We start from the raw sequence: 19430 nt of genomic DNA on the forward strand, positions 1-19430 counted from the left end.
CGAGGTCCGGGCGGGCCGGGCCCTCGGGGTCACACCCAGAGCCCCCAAAATCCCAAAAATCCCCAAATCCCGAAGCCGCCCCCGCTCCCCTCACGCACCTCCGGCCGCGAGCGCGCCCGCCCCGCCGCTACCACCGCGGGCACGGCCGGAGGGGGGCGGACGGGCGGTACCACCGCGCCGCCCAGCGCGGGGGGAGCCCCGCAGAGCCGCACCAACACACACGGCTGGACTTGTACAGTTTTATTTATACATTTATTTATACATTTAAAAAAATTCTGCTTTCAGCGCTTCACTTCTTCCAGAACTTCTTGTAGGTGTCCAGGTCGATGCCCTCGAAGGTTTCCTCCTCCTTGGCCTTAGGCTTGCTGGGGAATTGCCGGCGCAGACGAGCCTTGCGCTCGGCTTCGGGCAGCGTGTTGCTGTCCAGGGGCATCTGGGGACACGGGATGAGACAGCGGGGACACAGTGTGACACCTCTAGGACATGGTATGAAACCCCTGGGACATGGTGTGAGATCTCTAGGATATGGTGTGATACCCCCAGGACACAGGGTGACTTCGTAGGGACAAGTTGTGAAGTCTTGGGACAAGGCATGAGACACCTGGGACACAGTGTGACACCCTCAGGACACAGGATGAGATCCCAGGAACATGGTGTGAGATTCCCCAGGGACACGGTGTGAGCTCCCAGGACATGGGGTAATGGTGTGAAGCTTTGGGACACGGCATGAAATGCCTGGGACATGGTGTGAAATCCCTGGGACATGGTGTGACACCCCCCAGGACACAGGATGCAATCCCAGTGACACGCTGTGACCTCCCAGGCCCCAGGACAGAGTGTGAACCCCCTGAACCACACCCTGAGCCCCCTGGGGACGCATGCCAAGCCCTTGTGACCCCCCTGCTCCCAGCCTGTCACTGTCCCCGTACCATGAGGATCCTCTTGGGCTCTCCGTAGCGCAGGCGCACGGTGGAGCCGTCGGTGCTGACGAGCAGCATGGGGTACAGGCGGCCGTAGCGCTGCCGCTGCAGGTGCCCGATGGCCGCGCGGTTGGAATTGCTGCGGGTGCAGGCACAGAGCGGCGACCGGGCCAGGAGGCGCAGGGCACTGCGGGGAAACGCCGGTGTCACCGTGAGGGTGACAGGCTGGTGTCACCGTGAGGGTGATGGAGCTCTGGCCCATGTCACCGTGAGGGTGACAGGAGCTCACACCGGGTATCACCGTGAGGGTGATGGGAGCTCACACTGGCTGTCCCTGTGAGGGCGACGGGAGCTCACACTGGGTGTCACCGTGAGGGTGATGGGAGCTACGGCTGGTGTCACCGTGAGGGTGATGGAGCTCTGGCCCATGTCACCGTGAAAGTGACAGGAGCTCACACCGGGTATCACCGTGAGGACGGGAGCTCACACCGGGTATCACCGTGAGGGTGACGGGAGCTCACACCGGGTGTCACCGTGAGGGTGACGGGAGCTCTGCCAGGTGTCACCGTGAGGGTGACGGAGCTCCATCGGGCCGCTCCCGGCGGGAGAGCCGCCGCTGCCCCACGGGCACCCCGCGCTCACCTCAGCGCACGGCTCGCCGCCATCGCAGCCCGGCTGTGAGGGACGGGCCCGGCACACGGAGCAGGGGACACAGCCTGGGAACACTGTGGGGACAAGGAAAGGTGCTGCGGTGGCTGTGGGGTGACACCGCCGTGTCGCCATCGCTGTGAAGCTTCCACATCCCCCCCTCAGCACGGGGCAGCCCCATGACAGCTCCGGCCATTGTGTTGCTCCCCCCGCTCCCGCAATGGTTCAGCCCCATGTCCTCCCCACCCCTCGCCATGGTTCAGCCCAACCACGTCTCCTCCTGCCCAGCCAGGGGTCAGTTCCATGACAGCTCCCCCCTCTCTCCGTCATGGTTCAACCCCATCATGCTTCCCCCCCACAACCACCTTGGTTCAGCCCTCCCACCTCTCTCAACCATTGTTCCCCCCCATTCCCGCCATGGTTCAGCCCAACCACGACTCCCCCTGCCCAGCCATGCGTCAGTTCCATGACACTTCCCCCCTCTCCCCGTCATGGTTCAGCCCACCACGGTTCAATCCCATCATGCCTCCCCCCCCCCCCCCCGACAACCCTCCCGCCTCTCTCCAACCCCACTATGGCTCCCGCCACCGCACCGTGCTTCGGCCCAACACCGCCCCCTCTCCGCCCCGCCGTGGTTCATCCAACGTTGCTCCTTCCGTTCTCCCCTAACTCCCCCCTCCATCACAGCCCTGCAGGTGCTGTCCCCCCTCCCACCACCATGGTTCAGCCCCTCGCTCACCCCCCCGCCCGACCCTCCGCGTGGTCCGTCCCGCCGCCCCTCACTCACGTGACGGCGCGCTCCCTCCCCCCGGGGCCCCGCCCCCTTGGTGACGTCAGGCGCGCGGCGGTGGCGGCGGGCGCGCGCGGGGGCTGCCGGGAGCGCGCCCCCCCATCCCCTCATGATCCTCGGGCGGATGCGCGGGGCGGGGATCGCCCGGGCGGGTGAGCGGGGATGGGGCCGGGGCTCGCATCCTCACGGGCAACGCGGGGCACGGCCGCACACGGGGTGCCAAGACCCTCACAGGAGCCGTGCACAGAGGGGGTTCAACCAGCCCGAGCAGCTCCGTCACCCACAGGGGCCCTGGGCTGAGTGGCCTCGGGGCGTTCAGCCCCTCACGGAGGGCTTAGCATGAGGAGTCCTGGCCGGCTCTGGGGTTCTCAGCCCCTCACAAGGGTCTTTGGCTGAAGGGGCCCAACCTACCCTGGGTGCCGAGCTCCTCACGGGGTTCCTCTGCTGAGGGGTCCCGGGGTGCTCAGCCCTCCTTGGGGGCCCTGCATTGAGGAGCCCTGGCTGGCCTTGGGGTGCTCAGCCCCTCTTCGGGGTCCTGGACTGGGGAGTCCTGGCTGGCCTTAGGGGCTCTGCATTGAGGAGCCCTGGCTGGCCTTGGGGTGCTCAGCCCCTTTTGGGGGCCCTGCATTGAGGAGTCCTGCCTGGCCTTGGGATGCTCAGGTGCTCAGCCCCTCCTGAGGGCTTTGCATTGAGGAGTCCTGGCTGGCCTTGAGGGCTCTACATTGAGGAGTCCTGGCTGGCCTTGGGGTGCTCAGCCCCTCACAAAGGCCTTGGGCTGAGGGGTCCCAGCTGGCCCCATGCTGCTGAGTGCCCTATGTGGCTGCCAGAACACTGAGGTACCGACCTGGGGGTGCTGATCCCCCCCACGCAGGCCTGGGAAGGCTGAGCTCCCCCTGCTCTGCCCTGTGTTATCCGTGTGGGATGGCTGAGGGGGTGGCACAGGTCACAGCCCACACGGGGCTGTCCCCAGGCTGGCTGTGTGCCCTTGCCAACATCCACGGCGGGTCCCCATGGCTGAGCTGCTCCAGGGTGGCTCTGGGATGTCCCTGGTTGGATAAACCAGACAGAGATGTGCTTGTGGGGTTTTTTGGGTTAGAGGGCTTTAGGGACAAGCATCCTCCAGGTGTGCTAAAACAAACGTGTGGGGATGGTAAAACCACACCTGTGTGAGCTTCACCTCTAGAGGTTTTCCCAGCTGGGTAAACTGGTTTTATCCTCCTGGTGGGCTCTGCTTTACAGGAGGACATGGGAATAATGGGCTTGGAGCTGCCTGATTGCTGCAGTGACCTCGAGCAAGTGCAGCATCACCACTCCCTGCAAGCCAGGCTGCAGCCAGTGGAGAGGCTAATTAGTGCTTTGTAGGTAATTATTTCCAGGAAGAAGGTGGCTGAGCTCCAGCTCTGCGCTGCTGTGGGATGCTCTGCTCCTCACAGAATCACAGGGTGGGAGAAGTTGGAGGGTTGGAACCTCCCTGCAGATAATTCCCTGTCTGTCACTGCAGGAGCTCTCTCCCTTTTTGGAACCTGTCCCAAATCTGTGGGGGTGGCACCTTTATAACAAACCTGCTAAAAATAAGGGCTGGGATTATAATCCTAATCCAGGAGACCTTTCTCAAGGCTCCAGGGAAACCGTGCTTTAATCTTCTTTTCTTCTTCATAAGGTGGCTTTGCCTTCCCTGTAAAGTCTCTCTGCTAATCAGTTTTAATTTGTTTAACTCTTGTGATGTCTGTCCTTTGCTCCCCTGGTGAGGTAAAATCCAGGGTGAATTTAGCAGCACAAGCAGACCAGGAGCCATTCCTTGCCTTGGGGACATCCTCCTGTCACCACCTCTGCAGCCCCAAAGGGGGTTTTGTGGCTCAGGAGATAATTCAGGCCCAGGAGATAATTAATATTGTTAATTAGTTGGGCTGTTCTCTTGCTGATCAACTCTGCAGTGGTTTTGGTGGGTTAGGCTGGATCCCAACCCTTTTTTAGGAAACCCTCTGTGCTGGATATTTGCAGATTGGCTGCTCTGAAAATGCCAAAATCTGACAAAAGGGGGAATAAGAAATTGAGCTTGTGCCTAAAATAAATGCATGCAGGCAGCTTGGAAATGTGATGCACCAATGCATTCCTGGAACCAAATAAGAGAGAGAAAAAAGCCCCATATCCACCGGGTTTGGGGGTTTCTTGTTGCTTTAGCTGTGCGTTTTGAGGGCTGTGGTGTTTGGGCAGCAGGGACATCGTGGGTTTGCCCTGGGAGTTGTGGCTGCTCCATCCCAGGCCAGCCTGGGACAGTGGGAGATGTCCCTGCCATGGTGGCACTGGGTGAGCTTTGAGGTCCTTTCCAGCCCAAACCATTCTGGAATTCTGTGAAATTCCCAGTTTGCCAGTGGGATTCCATGAGAATTGAAATGCCTTTTGTTCCCTCTCAGTTTCCTTTGCAGATCTGCAGCAAGGGAAGGGATCCACAAGGGAGGCAGGAGGAAACACCTGCAAGTCTTCAGGTTTATTTTTAGCTGTTTTGAAAGAAGTGAGACGTGATCACTGCCCAGGTGTCTTTTCTCTCAGTTAGGGGTATTTTGGGGAAGGAAAAGGGGGTGAGCTGGAGGAGGGGGTCCCTCTGGGGGAGTGGTTTGAGGAGAAGGAGTTTTCCTGTCGTGGAGCTGCTCCAAAGGAAGAGCAATGTTCCTGCAGAAGCAAAGTGCCTGGAAGTGCTCCAGGAGCTTGGGGCAGCCTGGCCTGGTGGGAATTGTCCTTGCCCATGGCAGGGCTGTGGAATAGATGCTCTGGAAGGTCCCAACACAAACCATTCCAGACAAAACCCCTGTTTTGGGGGGTTTTGCTCCTGCAGGGCCAGGAGCAGCTTTGCTGTTCCCACAATCCCATCCCAGCCAGGGCTGTGGCACCCCTCACCTTCTGGGGGTGTTGCTGCGGCTTTGGCAGCCAGGAGAGCAGAGAGTGGAGGAGGAAGCAGGGGGAGATTAAAGCTCAGCAGGGTTGTTCTCATTGGCCACCTTCAAGTGGCAGCTGGTTAATGAAGGCTTTAGGAGCTCACAAATAGCCCAGCTCTGCCCCCAGGAGCCTGTGCTGCTGCCTCTGCTTTCCTTGGCTGGAAAGGAGCACAAGGGAAAGGTAAGGATGGGTTGGAGCCTCTCCCAGCCCCCTTCCCACTGTCTGGGGTTCAGTGGGATGATTGGAAGTGATTTGGGCAGCTTTACATTTCTGCTGGTGTTTGTTAGGGGCAGGTGAAATTTTGGGGGAAATGAAGGGAAAGGTCTTTTCTTTCTGGCTGGGATCTGGGGCTGGGTCTTATGCCCTCAGCACATCTGGGTCCTGGCAGGGAACCTGGAACACCTGGAAATCCATGACACCCCAATGTCACTTTTGGGGTGCTTGTGGAAGCTGCTGTGTGATGGAGCAGCATTGTTTGGGGCAGATGTGTTGTGAAGGCTGAAGGGATGAATTTGTGTCCGTGAATTTCCAAGGAATGCCGAGGGCTCACCTGATGGATGATGTGGGACAGAGAGAAGAAAATGCTTTGGGTAACTGCTCTGCAAGCACTGAGTAGCATTTCCCTGGTGCTTTCTTTTGGTATTGAACATTTAGTCAAAACCTGTGTTGTTTGGAAATTACAGAACTTTAAGGACCAAGGGAATGGTAGGAAAGCTCCCAAAGGACTTTGTAGAGTTTGTTCAACCTTCTGTTTTTGGGGTGATGGAGCCTAATCGGACACTGTGGTGATGGGATTGGTCCTCTCAAGGTTTCATCTCTCAGGCTGCAGCACTCAGAGGGCGCTGAGCAAAAACAAAAAAAGACGAATAAAGGAATTTCTTTATGGATGATAATCGCCCGTGGGTGTCTCACTGCCCACGCTGCCGCTGCGGCACCTCCTGATGCTCTGTGCGTTAAACCCCGCCTGGGAGGAGCTGCGGTCAGCCCAGGCTCCTCGGGAGCACAGAACAGTTGTGTAATTCACTCTCCGTGCCGTGCTGCCCCGGGGAGGAGGAGGAGGAGGAGCGGGGATTGAGGGCTGCGAACGCGGGGTCAGCGAGAGGCAGCCCGGCGGGATTACCCGCGGCCGCGCTGGTGAGACAGCACTGGGCTTAAGGCTGCTTGAAAAGTGATGTGTAAGGTCAGGGTGACATTGCTGTGAGCTCATTTAACATGGAAAGGCTTTATCTGCTGCTTGGCTGCTGCCTCCCCAGGCCACACCCAGCCCGCAGGCTGAGGAAATGATTTTATTGCTTGCTGAAACTGAAATGGGAAGAACTTGTTGGATTTGTTCCACTCTCACCATCGCTTCTGGTTTGGAAACTGCTGATGGATGAGGGGTCCCCGTGGTACCCCCACACCTTCACACTGCATTTCTTCTTTTGCACATGGGGATAATTAACCTTTATTCTCTCCAGAGACACAGGAACGTGAAAATTCCTCTCGCTTTTCCTCTCGCTTTTCCTCTCGCTTTTCCTCTCGCTTTTCCTCTCGCTTTTCCTCTCCCTTTTCCTCTCCCTTTTCCTCTCCCTTTCTGTGTAGCCCCAGGCTGCATTTTTTCCACCTGTACCAGGAACTGTTTTCTGGATCTCTTTCTTTTTTACCATGAAACACCTGCAGATGGAGTTGGTGCTTCAGGAAATGCGGGAATGAACACCTGAGGCCGTTCATGGCAGTGATTTCACCTGAGTTCATATGATGTCACAAGGGTTTGGTGATACAAAGTTTTACCTGCAAACTCCCTCCCTGTGAGAGGGAAGGGACTGGGATTGTACCTCTGTCCCGTGATTCCAGATGCCACCAGCCACAAACAGGATTTTGTTCCTTTTAGAGAGAGTTTTCCTTAGGATTTTGGTCCCAGTGAGACCCAGCTGTGATGGAAAACATCTGGCTTCAATCATCCCAGTTAGTGGCAGCTAAATCCCAGTTTCCTCCTTCTTTGGGTTACATCCTATGAGTTTAACCTCAGTCTCTTGAGACATGTTTCTGCACTCCCAGTGCTTTTTATCAGCTCTGAGCTTGTGATTTTGCATCATTTCAGCTTTTCCTGCATAAATTTGTACCCAAGGGTAAAAGATTGGTGCTGTTTTGAGGGGCTGAGCACTCCTGGGAATCCACAGCTGCGTTTCCATGGGTGTTTCTGACCAGAGCCATTTCTCTGTCTGTCCCCAGTCATGCAGGGACCAAGGCCAGTGGTTCTGAGTGGCCCATCAGGTGCAGGGAAAAGCACTTTGTTAAAGAAACTGCTCAAGGATTATGAGAACATCTTCGGCTTCAGCGTCTCCCGTGAGTATCCGGGGCTGGGCCAGCTCTGAGCCGGCCTCTATTTAAACCTAAATAATGGTTTCTCATGGGTTGGCTGTGTCCCAGTCTGTCTGTGGGATCAGATTTAAAAATCCTGGGGGTGTTTAAATAATTCAGTGCACCTTTTACTCCTGGTATTAAATGGTGAGTCTAAGCTTTGTCTGGAGTAGCACCTTTCCAGGTTTAGTGACTCCCCACATCTCTAAACTTAGAGAGGAAACAAGGTTCTTCTGGGTGAACCTTGACTGTGAAAGTAACAAAATTCCCCCCACATTTCTGCTTCAAAAGCCACTTGATTTTTTTTCCATGGAGCTTTGTAAGGTGTTTTTAGGTCCGTTTCCAAAATGTGTTTTAATGTCCCAACACTGTGTACTGCAAGTAAAATTGTGCTTTGAGATTTGGATTCCCTCCACCATGAAAGAGCAAATACTGGATGCTTAAAAATCTAATGGTAGAAGAAAAAAACTTAAAATTATCCATTTTGTGTGTGTGTGTGTCATCTTATGCTCCTGATTCAACTGCATCTCCCATCTCACTCCAAATTAAACTTTATTTTCTCCCAAATTGTCCCTTGGTAGAGATTTTTTCCCTAGAGATCCACTTAGACCTTGGGATTTCTTTGATGCTGCAAAATCTGTGGGTGATGTACAGAATTTACAAGGCTGTTTTTAATTTTTTTGTTCTTCTTTTTTCCCTGCAGATACCACAAGGCAGCCAAGACCTGGAGAAGTGAATGGCAAAGGTGAGCCTGTTGCAGTCAGGTCTGTCTCATTGGACTCTCCAAATAATTCAGGTTTTCAGTTGGGTCTGTCTCACTGGACTCTCCAAATAATTCAGGTTTTCAGATGTGGGTTCTCATTTTAGGTGCTGTGCTCTGAACTTGGGTGATTTGATTTTCCAAAGTTCCAGGTGGTTCTGAGGAGGTTTCTCTGGTGGCCACTGCTTTGGGAAGTGCAGCTGCTCAATGAGATGGTTTTAGCTGTATTAATTGCTTGTGCCCAGCTGTTTTCTCATGTATTTGCATATTTAAGAAACAACCAAATGAGGTTTGTTCTTCATTTCCAGTGGCAGTTTTCCCTCTGAAGTGACAGGAAGGAATTTCAACAGAAGATAGAGAAATGTTCCTTTTTAATTAGTTTGGTTTTGATGTTCCCTTTTATCTTCCTGTCTCTCATCCCATTCTGGTTCTTAATTAGAAATCCTTTAAATGAAAGGCCTCACCATTCCTGCTCTAATGTGTCCCACACCTGAAGGCAAGGGAGGAGAACTTCCCACTGCACCAGGAATGGGAAAGGATGTGAAGAATGGGGTAGAGCTGCATTTTTGGCCACACAGAAAACTCCAGAAAGTTTTGAGCAGGTGTTTGGACAACTGGTGTGGAAGTAGAAAGTGGATCCTTATCTAAAACAGATTTTTAGTGTCTTCTCCCCCAAAAACCCATGGGTGTCATTTTGACCGTGAAGTTTACCTTCAGAATGTTAATTTCTCTCCATTTTCCCTTCTCCAGATTATCACTTTGTGAGCAGAGAGGAAATGCAGAAGGAGATTGATGCCGGGGAATTTATCGAGCACGCAGAGTTCTCTGGGAACATGTACGGGACAAGGTGGGTCAGGTGTCCCTGCCTGTGCCCCAGGGCTGCAATTACCTGGCCTTGGACATCCTTCCCAATCCAGACTATTCTGGGATGTTGGAAAATAAATCCAGAATCTCTCCAAGCCCCTGAGGATGTTCCTGCCCAGATGTGGGAGAAATGGAGGGTTGAAGAAGAGTTGAGAAGTTCTCACCAATCCTTTCTGCTCCCTAAGTCAGCAGTGAATTATAATAAATGATTAAAAAGCTTGAGGCAATTCCCCATGGTGGGGAAGAGAAATTGTCTTTGCAGCATATAAAAGCCATCACTTGAAAAATTAAGTGGAGAATTAAATGCATTTTGTGACTCAGATGTGTGATGGTGTTCACAGGGGTGAACAATAGGGGTTCAATAGGGGTCCGAGGAAGAGGGAAGAGACAAGAATCTGACTCCATGTTTCAGAAGGCTGATTTATTATTTTATAATATATATTATATTAAAACTATACTAAAAGAATAGAAGAAAGGATTTCATCAGAAGGCTAGCAAGGAATAGAAATTAAATCTTGTGACTGACCAGAGTCTGAGCCAGCTGACTGTGATTGGCCATTAATTAAAAACAACCACATGAGACCAATCCCAGATGCACCTGTTGCATTCCACAGCAGCAGATAATTAATGGTTACATTTTGTTCTTGAGGCCTCTCAGCTTCTCTTCAGGAGAAAAAATCCTAAGGAAAGGATTTTTCATAAAATGTTTCTGTGACACAGATGGAGCATCCATGTCCATCCAGCATCCTTCAGCAGAGTCAGTGGATCTCTGCAGAAGGGAGTTCTGTGGTTTTGCTCTTCAGTGAAGATCATTTCCATGTTTGTCACAGAACCCCAGGATGGTTTGGATTGGAAGGGACCTTTAAGATCATTGAGTTCCAACCTCCTGCCATGAGCAGGGAACTTCTCTCCAGGTGGTGAAGCTGTGCCAAGGCAGGAGTTGATGCACATCCCCCCCATCCCTGGGATAGTCACACATGATCCATCCCCAAGCTTCCAGCATGGCTTTGCCCAGCCTCCAGCAGGAGACAGCAGCTCCCTGCTCCACCCAGAGCAGTGACACTTGGAGAAACTCCTCATCAAGAGCACAGCAGGCTCTGTCCCCTCCTGCCACAGTTTGGGGAGTCCCGTGAGGTTCCCCCAGTGCTGGAGGGGACACCCCAATCCCCTGTGTCACTGTCATGTTTTATGAAAAGGCCTTCGCCAGGATTTTTCTCCTGAGAAGCTGAGAAGCCTCAGAAACAAAATGTGAACAATAATTATCTGATTGCTTGGAATGTGGTTTGGATGTTGCTGACCAACAGGTGCATCTTTGATTGGTTCCATGTGAATTGTTTTAAATTAATCACCAATCCCAGCCAGCTGTGTCAGGCTCTCTGAATCTGTTATGGGTTTTTATTATTCATTCCTTTCCAGCCTTCTGATGTCTCCTTTCTCTTTTAGTTTAGTTTTAGTTTATAATTTCTTTCAATATTATATCATATCATAAAATAATAAATCAGCCTTCTGAAATGGAGTCAAAATTCTCATCTCTCACCTCCTCCTGGGGACCCACAGCAATTAATAACCACACTCCTGTGTCATGGGCATCTTTTATGGAAAATCCTTTTGCTAGGATTTTTCTCCTGAGAAGCTGAGAGGCCTCAGAAATGAAATGTAACCAATGATTATCTGCTGCTGTGGAATGCAACAGGTGCATCTGTGATTGGTCTCGTGTGGCTGTTTTTAATTAATGGCCAATCACAGTCAGCTGGCTCAGACTCTGGTCAGTCACAAGATTTCATTTCTATTCCTTGCTAGCCTTCTGGTGAAATCCTTTCTTCTATTCTTTTAGTATAGTTTTAATATTATATATACCATAAAATAATAAATCAGCCTCTGAAACATGGAGTCAGATCCTCATCTCTCCCCTCCTCCTGGGACCCCTGTGAGCACCCCCTCACCCCTGGGCTCTCTGACCCTTCCCTGTGTGCTGTGTCCCCAGTAAAGGAGCTGTGCAGGCCGTGCAGGCCCAGAACCAGATCTGTGTGCTGGACATCGACATCCAGGGCGTGAAGAACATCAAGAGGACGGAGCTGAACCCCATCTACATCTCGGTGCAGCCGCCCTCCATCGAGATCCTGGTGAGCGCCCGCCTTGCTTTGCCGTTAGCGCTTAGAGGTAATCAGCAGCCACGGCTCCCCTTCCCTCTGCAGGGCCCTGCTCTAGGTGGGAACACATCCCCAAGCATATCCCTCTAGGAGTGTGCCACAGAGTGACAAAACTGTCCTTTGTCCCCTCAAAAAGGAAAGAAGCCCAGAAGTTTCTTTTCTCAATTAGGTAAAAAGACATCTCATAGGCTTAGGAGACTTTACCTCAAACTTAAGGATAGCTCATTGGACAGGAGCCAGAAAGTCCTGCCTGGGCAATTTACTAGAAAAAGAAGTGAACAAAGAAACTAATGGCTTTTGTGAGGTGTTTTATCAGGAGCAAGAACCTCTGGCACTTGGCTCAGTTTTTCTCTGTTTGTTATCTTGCCTTTTTGTTTCCAACACTGCAACAGAAGCCATCCTGCTGATTTTTATGCCTCCAAGGGTAGCTGAGCTATCTTGGGTGTGTTATAGAGCTTATGAGACCTGGCTTGAGGAGGCCACTATAACATATCTCCATCCAACCCAGCTCCCCAGCCTCTGGCTCTCAGGGATAAATCTCCTGTGTTTTGTTGTTTGAGTCCTTCCTCAATGTTTTCCACACCTTGGTTATGGACTGCATTGCAGCAAGGCCAGTCTTTAATTGCATTAATTGTGCTTCATGCTGTGCTGAGATTTGCCTCCACAGTTAAAATGAAACCCAGGGAGGCTGGTTCTGTGCAGCACCATAAATTCTGTGCCCCTCTGGTCTTGCCCTGTGTAAGTGATTGCAGTGGGACTCTTGCAGCAGTGGAATCACTGTGGTGCTTCAGAGAGGGATGAGGACACATGAGGACAACTCCTGACTCTGCCCTCTTGCTCTCAGTACATCAGGCAGGCTCTGTTTGTCGTTGAGTTTGTGGAGGAGGAAGCCAGCAGCACCAGATGCCAGAGCCCAGCAGAGAGATCTCATTTCCAGCAGTACCTGGAAAAATAAATAAATGAGAGGGAGGTAAAGGAAACCTGGGACCCTGAACTGTGGGTAGGAGATCTCGAGCCCAGTTTGGCCACTGGTTTGCACGGGGCTGTAAGTGAGGCCCCTCAGTCACCCTTTGCAGGGTGTTCTCACAGACAGCACTGCCTGAGGGTGGGGGTGGTTTGTGCCTGCAGCTCTCAGAGCTCTCATTCCCTTCGTGTCTCTGCCCTGGCTGCAGGAGAAACGGCTCCGGGACCGAAAGACGGAGACAGAGGAGAGTTTACAGAAACGTCTGAGTGCAGCTCGTGTGGACCTGGAGCTCAGTGAGTCCTTGCAGGGGTGCCTGGGGGATTTGGGAGCTGGTTCTGGTGGGAGCAGCTGATCTGTGCTCTCCAGCAGCGCTGGCAGGGCTTGCCATGAGCTGACTTGGATCACTGCTGCAGTTCCCACTGCAGTTCCTTGGGGGAGGCTGGCAGAGCAGTTCATTAGCAGCAGCTGATCTAATAATAATACTAAAAAATCTTATTAAAATGCCATGGGGCTTTGTGCATGAGAGCTGACACAGGGAAGAAAAATTGTCCTCTAACTCTGTCCTCATGTCCTTCCCCAGGTAAAGAGCCTGGGCTGTTCGACCTGGTCATCATTAATGATGATTTAGAAAAGGCCTATTCTGAATTGAAGGAGGTGCTGCTGGAGGTGAGTGAATCCTTGGGGATTTTCTCCACCTCATTCCTGGCCCAGGCAGGTGAGGGTTTGTTGTCAGGCAGCCACAGAAATGTCACCTCATCCCACACCTGGTCTGCTTTGAGCTGCTGAGGGACAGAATGAGTACAAGTGATGATGGATCAGAGAGTGGGAAATGAATCCAAGACAATCCTGAGTTGGGGCAAAATAAACATCCCTGGGTAGCAGAGAAGGGGATTCCTATTTCTGGAGCTTCCAAGTCAAACCTTGCCCTGTCCCTAAGGGTGAACTCAGGGCTTGGTCCTGGGATGTCATGGAACTGGTCTGAGTTGTTGGTTGTCACCATGATATTTTCTGAAAAATCCCTTTGCCAGGATTTTTCTCCTGAGAAGCTGAGAAGCCTCAGAAATGAAATGTGAACAATAATTATCTGATTGCTGAATGTGGTCTGGAGGTTTCTTACCAACAGGTGCATCTTTGATTGGTTCCATGTGAATTGTTTTTAATTAATGACCAATCCCAGCCAGCTGTGTCACTCTGAGTCTGTCACAGGTTTTTATTATCATTCCTTTCTAGCCTTCTGATGTCTCCTTTCTTTAGTGTAGTTTAAGTATATAATTTCTTTCAATATAATATAAAATAATAAATCAGCCTTCTGAAACATGGACTCAAATTCTCATCTCTCACCTCATCCTGGGACCCACAACACCACCACAGTTGGTCACTCCTGGTCTCCTAAGCTGTGACACCAAGAGCTGTTTCCCAAAGAGTGGCAGATCCTCAGTTTCTTTCCCGATCTTTCCTGCAGGAAATCAAGAAGACTGAAGAATCCAGGAAGTCCTGAGCTGGCCCTGCTTGGCCGTTTCGATTTTGCACATCATTCCCGAAGCACGTCGCAGCGTTTTATTCCAAGAGACATTCCCTGTAGGCTGCTCCTACCCCCAACTCTCCCTAGGATGTTTATATTAAAAGGAAAGAAAAGGAAACCTGGTCGTGCTTGTGCTTCTGTTCACTGCATGCTCAGCACGTGCTCCCTCAGGTTTGTATCTGGATTCTTTGGGAGCTGCCCAAGGGCTGAGCCCCTCTGGAAGGCAGCAATAAATCCCTTTTCCTAGGGGGAATCCTCTGCATCCAGTAACTGTTGCTTGTGCAGGTCTCTGTTCTGAGACCTAGTGAGCTTTGCACTTCATTTCTCAAGTTTTCTGCAGCTTTAATATTGATATTTTCATGAAACTTCCAAGCCCTTCAGACCCTCCAGCAGGACATATCCTGAGTGTCCTTGGGTTGGTTTCTCACACTGTAAAAACTGTGGGGACAAGCTGGGAGGGCTGAGGGTGTTCTCTGGAGAGGAGAAGCTCCAGGGAGAGCTCAGAGCCCATTTCAGGGCCTGAAGGGGCTCCAGGAGAGCTGGAGAGGGACTGGGGACAAGGCATGGAGGGACAGGACACAGGGAATGGCTCCCAGTGCCAGAGGGATATTGGGAAGGAATTCCTGGCTGGGAGGGTGGGCAGGCCCTGGCACAGGGTGCCCAGAGAAGCTGTGGCTGCCCCTGGATCCCTGGCAGTGCCCAAGGCCAGGCTGGACAGGGCTTGGAACAGCCTGGGACAGTGGAAGGGATCCCTGCCCATCCAGGAGATTGGAACAAGATGAGCTTTGAGATTCCTTCCATCCCAAACCCTTGTGTGATTCCATTCCATGGAATGACCACAGTCTGTCCTAGAGGGGGTGATTCAGCTGCTTCCCCCCAAACCCCACAGCCCACTGGGCCCTGCAGTGCCAGGCTGGGATATTTTCCTACCCAAACCACATCTTACCAGAGCAGGTTTGTACCTAAACACTCCATTTTTGAGTTTCATCCTCTCCACATCCCATCCCTCTGCAGCACCTCTTGGTCCAGGTCATCTCCAAACCTCCATCCTCCACTTTATGGGGACAACGAGCAGAAACCCCCTTGGGCCACCCTTTTAGTACCTCACATTCACATCCATGACTTCATGATTATTTCGCTCATTTACCTTTCTCAGACTGCTTTGATACATCTTTCCTAGAATTCCTAGAAAATATTGCTTCCTGTTCTCATGGATTTCCCACTGCTTGGTTCTGGAATTGGCTTAACAAGCACGAGAATCCTGTGTGGATTCGTGGTGTGAACCACGCAGGCTTTCCCTGTGCTTTTTCCTCTCCTTTTTCGATGATGAGCTCTGATTTTTGAGCTCTGATTTTTTTTTCCTTCTGAACCGTGGGATTTTATTACAATTCGAGGGACGGTTTGCAATGGGAAAGGTCCCCTCTAGATGGCAGGAACGGCAGCGGGAACGCGCTGGAGTCTCGGAGCAGCGAGCGGGAGGCGCAGGACACGGCGCCCGCCTCGGTGCGGGGCTCTGCGGCCACCGCGTGGCACCTGCGGGGCTGTCACCCGATGGAAGCGCCCCGCTGCTCCCTGCCCATCCCTCCTGGAGCCCGGCCTCGGCTCATCCCGGCGGGACCGGTGAGTGCAAACCCCGCGGGACGGGAACGGGAGCGGGGCAGCTCCTGGGAACCGGGAACAGCCGAGCCTTTGGATGGTTTGTGTCCCCCTTCCTTCGGGAAGGATGAAATGTCCCAGCATGGTGGGGTGTCCCAGCCTGGTGGGGTGCCCTGCTGTAGCTGCTGCGCGTGATGGATCAGACAGAGAACGCTTGGAACGCTTGGATTTCTAATATGAGGTGACATATCGAGGTGACAGGATGGCCATGGGGATGGCAGTGGGAATCAGAGGGAGTGGGAGTGGGTGGTGGAGCCAGGCTGGTGCCCAGGCAGGTGGCACAGCTGTGGCACATCTCCAGAGAGTCATTTTGGGTGCCCCTCTCCAGGTCTGGCGTTTTGGAGGTGCATTGAATCCCAAAGCTGGGGGGGTGAAGGCACTTGTTGAAGTGAGTTTAATTCCTGCACCCTCAAAAATGGGATGTCTGTTTTGTTAATTGAGTTTGCAGCCATAAATGCCTCTCTGGGTCTGTGGGTTTGGTGCTGGCTCATTGGGGTATTCCATTCCCACATCCTTGGGGCAGGCAAGGACCAGGTGTCAAATGCTGGGCTCTCCACATCTGCAAACATCTGCTCCCAGTGCTCCATGTGGGGCTGGGATTGAGGGATCAGACTGGAAATGTGTGGATACTGGAGCCTTCCAGCCCAGGGGGTTGTCTGATTAAAGATGCTCCTCCTGGAGGAACATTGTCCCACCTAGATCTTCCAGGCAGGAGGGTGCTGCTCCCATCTTGGGGTACACCCAAGTGAAGGAGCAGGCCTGCTCCTGGCTTGCTTCCAGAAATGTCAGAAATAGAGATTTTATATAACTAAATATTCACTGTTCTGTCAGGCTGAGATAAATTTGGACAGACTTCAGCTTTTTTCAGCTGAGATGCTTTGGGAAACGTGGCAGCACCTACATCCCTGCAGGAGGAGGAAGAGAAGGGCAGGGGATGGTAAAAGCTGGGATAAAACCTGCCCTGGGAGATCCCTTGTTTGTGGCTGAGGATATTTTAGAGCCGATGCCAAGAAAATAACAACACCCCGTAGCACTTTTGCTTCAAAGCTGTTGCTTTGCAGTCACTGCATTGTTTTTTGCTGAATCCAGGCTGACATGCTGCTTTTGGGGCAGCAGCTGATTATTTTCCCCCATTTTTTCAATTTTCATGCCTACCCAAGCTCTTTGGAAATAGAAATGTTCCTTCAAGGAGTGGGATTTGAACTGAGGTCACCTCTGCTCTGACACAGCAGCACCCAGCTGCTGGGAATTCAGAAGGGCAGGCATTCCCCAAAGCCCAAACCACCCCAAAAAAGCTGGAGCCACACTCCAGGACACCTTGAATCAGCCAACATCAGCCCAAAGCCCATTTTTATCTATCCTGATGATCCCAGAGCCTTGTCCTTGCCGTGGTTTTCCTTGGCATCTCAGTGCTGTCGGAGGCAGCTCTGATTTTCAGGCTTCCTTCCATTCCACTGCAGAAAGGCACCGCGGGGCAGAGCTGGCCTGGCAAATAATTGGGCAGCTGGCGTAGAAAATGAGCAAGGAGGGGAAGAAGGAGCAGGAATAACCCTGATTTTCCTGCTTGTCCATCAGCGCCCGCCTCGCTCCGCGTGCATCTCCCGGGATTGAGCAGCCCAGGTATGGGAATGTGAGGGGATGTGCTCGTGGTGGGGCAGGGGGAGGGTGTGCTGTGGGTGTCTGAGTGCTGCCAGAAGTTATCCTGTGAGGGAAAACTCCTGGGATCTTCTGGAGAGGCTGCTAATTCCCACCTTTTTCGGCAAAGACAGCTTTCCTGTTCTATTCGTGAGGGAAAATCTAGGAATTCCTCCAGCAGCCTGCATGGCTTCTGACAGGAGAGCAGGGAGTTGGGGGTGTCATCCTCATCCCTCCACACTGGAGCCACCTGCCTGTGTTCCCCAATCCCCCAGGGTGCAAAAACCTCTGGCAGCTCCCAGCTGCTCCAAAATGGATAAAGAGCAGTGAAACCACTGGGAGGTGGGCTTGGGATGGATTTCCCCAGCCATGTGGATCCTGGGCTTTTTTCAGGAGGCTGCAGCTGTGCTGGGTGGTGTGATCCATGCTGGGGTATCCTGATGTCCCTTGTGCTCTCCCACAGGACAGGGAGGTGACCACCCCACGCTCCAGCTGCTGCCACCTCACACTGAAACTCCAGCACCACCAACACTGACCACAGGTAGGTCCCATTATCCCACACCAGCAAAGAACCCTCCCTGGGATAACTGTTCCATGTGAGACTCAAATGGATCCATGCCAGTGTCCCTTGGCCATGGCACTTCTGCTCCTCCAGGGCTTTTGGCCCAAGCCAAGTTTGCTCCTCCAAGACTTTTGATCCAAGCCAAATTTGCTCCTCCAGGGCTTTTGGCCAGAGCCAAATTTGCCCCTCCAAGGCTCTTGGCTGAAGCCAAACTTGCTCCTCCAGGGTTTTTGGCCAGAGCCAAATTTGCCCCTCCAGGGCTCTTGGCTGAAGCCAAATTGGCTCCTCCAGGGCTTTTCTCTGCCTTGCTGCCCCTGGGAAGGAAGCTGAGTGGGAGGACAGGATTTTCTGCCAAGCGTGCCGTGCCTCTGGATGCTCCAGGCTGCTCACAGGAGTCCTGCCGTGCCCATGAGCTGCACGAGGCTGAGAGTGGCCTTGGCAGCTGGCTCAGGGGCCGTGCCTGCCCTGCTGGGTGCTGTATTTGGGTCAGCCACATCGACTGCATGTGCAAGTGTGTCATCCCTGGAGAGCGCGGGACGCCGATCCATACGCGCGGCCGGCTCCGGCCGGCACGGCACGCACAGCCTGCCGTCCTGCCCTGCTCCCAGCCTCCAAAACTCAGCAATCCACCACTGCTTCAGCTTTTTCCAGCAGCAGCAGCTGGGATTCTGCTTGTCCAGGATGTGTTCCAGCCCTGTAAATAAGCAGAAGCCATCTGCAATTCCCATTGTGCCGCGGCAACTGGTACAGCCACCGCAAGGACCGGATGCGTGTGGGGTCAGGGGTGCATCCCCCTCCTGACTGATTGCTCTGTGATTCCTGATTCCTCTCTGTCCAGCCACAAAAAGGAGGGAAAACAGGATGTTTTTCTGCATTTTACTTTCCCTATCTCCAGAGATACAAAGAGGGGATAAAAAGAAGAGAGGCAAAAAAGGCAAAATTTCAGTATCCAGGTGGAGCCGGGCAAATATAGATTTATATTCCTCAATTTCCACATAGAGGGGTTTATTTTATTGAAGCCATGTGGGGAATAAGATCCTTGGGAGCTGAGTCCAGTGGGCACAGGGAAGGTGCCCAAGTCACCAGCCCTGCATTGATTTGCAGATATTCCCTGAAGGATCAGGGGTTGCTGCTCCTGTTTGTATCAATTCCTAATGGAAAACTAAGTGTCTCTATGGTGGGCATTAAACTGTGTCCATCCACAAAAAGAAGGGAAAAACAGGATGTTTTTCTGGATTTTACTTTCCCCATCTCCAGAGATGCAAGGAGAGGATACAAAGAAGGGAGACAAAATTTCAGTATCCGGGTGGAGCTGGGCATATATAAATTTATATTCCTCAAATTCCACATTCAGGGGTTTATTTTATTGAAGCCATGTGGGGAATAAGACCCCTGAGAGGTCCAGTGGGCACAGGGAATGTGCCCAAGTAATCAGCCCTGCATTAATTTACAGATATTCCCTGAAGGATCAGGGGTTGCTGCTCCTGTTTGTTTCAATTCTTGATGGAAAACAAAGTGTCTGTGTGGTGGGCATTGAACTGTGCCCAGCAATAAAAAGAGGGAAACCAGGATGTTTTTCTGGATTTTACTTTCCCCAACTCTGGAGATGCAAGGAGGGGACAAAAAGAAGGGAGGCAAAATTTCAGTATCCAGGTGGAGCTGGGCAAATATAGATACAGATGCTG

The 19430-nt window shown here is 52.5% G+C and overlaps 2 protein-coding genes across 3 annotated transcripts; one reads left to right on the forward strand and one right to left on the reverse strand.

Moving 5' to 3' along the window:
• Positions 1–230: 230 nt before the first annotated feature.
• Positions 231–2377, reverse strand: MRPL55 (mitochondrial ribosomal protein L55). Of its 2 annotated transcripts, none has more exons than XM_054274281.1 (4): positions 2356–2377; positions 1563–1645; positions 930–1107; positions 231–433 (listed from the first exon to the last, which is right to left on the reverse strand). In XM_054274281.1, the coding sequence occupies exons 2-4, from the start codon at positions 1583–1585 to the stop codon at positions 290–292; spliced, it is 345 nt and encodes a 114-aa protein (XP_054130256.1). In that variant the 5' UTR covers positions 1586–1645; positions 2356–2377; the 3' UTR covers positions 231–289. The 2 variants fall into 2 exon arrangements, with proteins under 2 accessions (XP_054130256.1, XP_054130255.1); XM_054274280.1 differs by having other exon boundaries at positions 2308–2368.
• A 38-nt stretch (positions 2378–2415) lies between these two features.
• GUK1 (guanylate kinase 1) lies at positions 2416–14004 on the forward strand. The gene is made up of 8 exons (XM_054274277.1): positions 2416–2510; positions 7504–7617; positions 8336–8377; positions 9143–9239; positions 11241–11379; positions 12579–12663; positions 12951–13036; positions 13833–14004. The coding sequence occupies exons 1-8, from the start codon at positions 2468–2470 to the stop codon at positions 13866–13868; spliced, it is 642 nt and encodes a 213-aa protein (XP_054130252.1). The 5' UTR covers positions 2416–2467; the 3' UTR covers positions 13869–14004.
• The last annotated feature ends 5426 nt before the right edge of the window (positions 14005–19430 follow it).

This window comes from Melozone crissalis, unplaced genomic scaffold (genome assembly GCF_028551555.1).
Source record: "Melozone crissalis strain CALT ecotype California unplaced genomic scaffold, PUWL_Pcris_2 ptg000016l_1, whole genome shotgun sequence".
Lineage (NCBI taxonomy): Eukaryota > Metazoa > Chordata > Aves > Passeriformes > Passerellidae > Melozone > Melozone crissalis.

What these genes read in the sequence shown, in the direction of transcription:
- MRPL55 (XM_054274281.1), bottom strand. Translation starts at nt 1,585, where the DNA reads ATGGCGGCGAGCCGTGCGCTGAG. An exon ending in GCGGCGAGCCGTGCGCTGAG is followed by an intron (nt 1,108 to 1,562) that starts GTGAGCGCGGGG and finishes GTTTCCCCGCAG; the next exon opens with TGCCCTGCGCCTCCTGGCCC. An exon ending in AGCCCAAGAGGATCCTCATG is followed by an intron (nt 434 to 929) that starts GTACGGGGACAG and finishes CCGTGTCCCCAG; the next exon opens with ATGCCCCTGGACAGCAACAC.
- GUK1 (XM_054274277.1), top strand. Translation starts at nt 2,468, where the DNA reads ATGATCCTCGGGCGGATGCGCGGGGCGGGGATCGCCCGGGCGG. An exon ending in CGCCCTCCATCGAGATCCTG is followed by an intron (nt 11,380 to 12,578) that starts GTGAGCGCCCGC and finishes CCCTGGCTGCAG; the next exon opens with GAGAAACGGCTCCGGGACCG. An exon ending in TCGTGTGGACCTGGAGCTCA is followed by an intron (nt 12,664 to 12,950) that starts GTGAGTCCTTGC and finishes GTCCTTCCCCAG; the next exon opens with GTAAAGAGCCTGGGCTGTTC.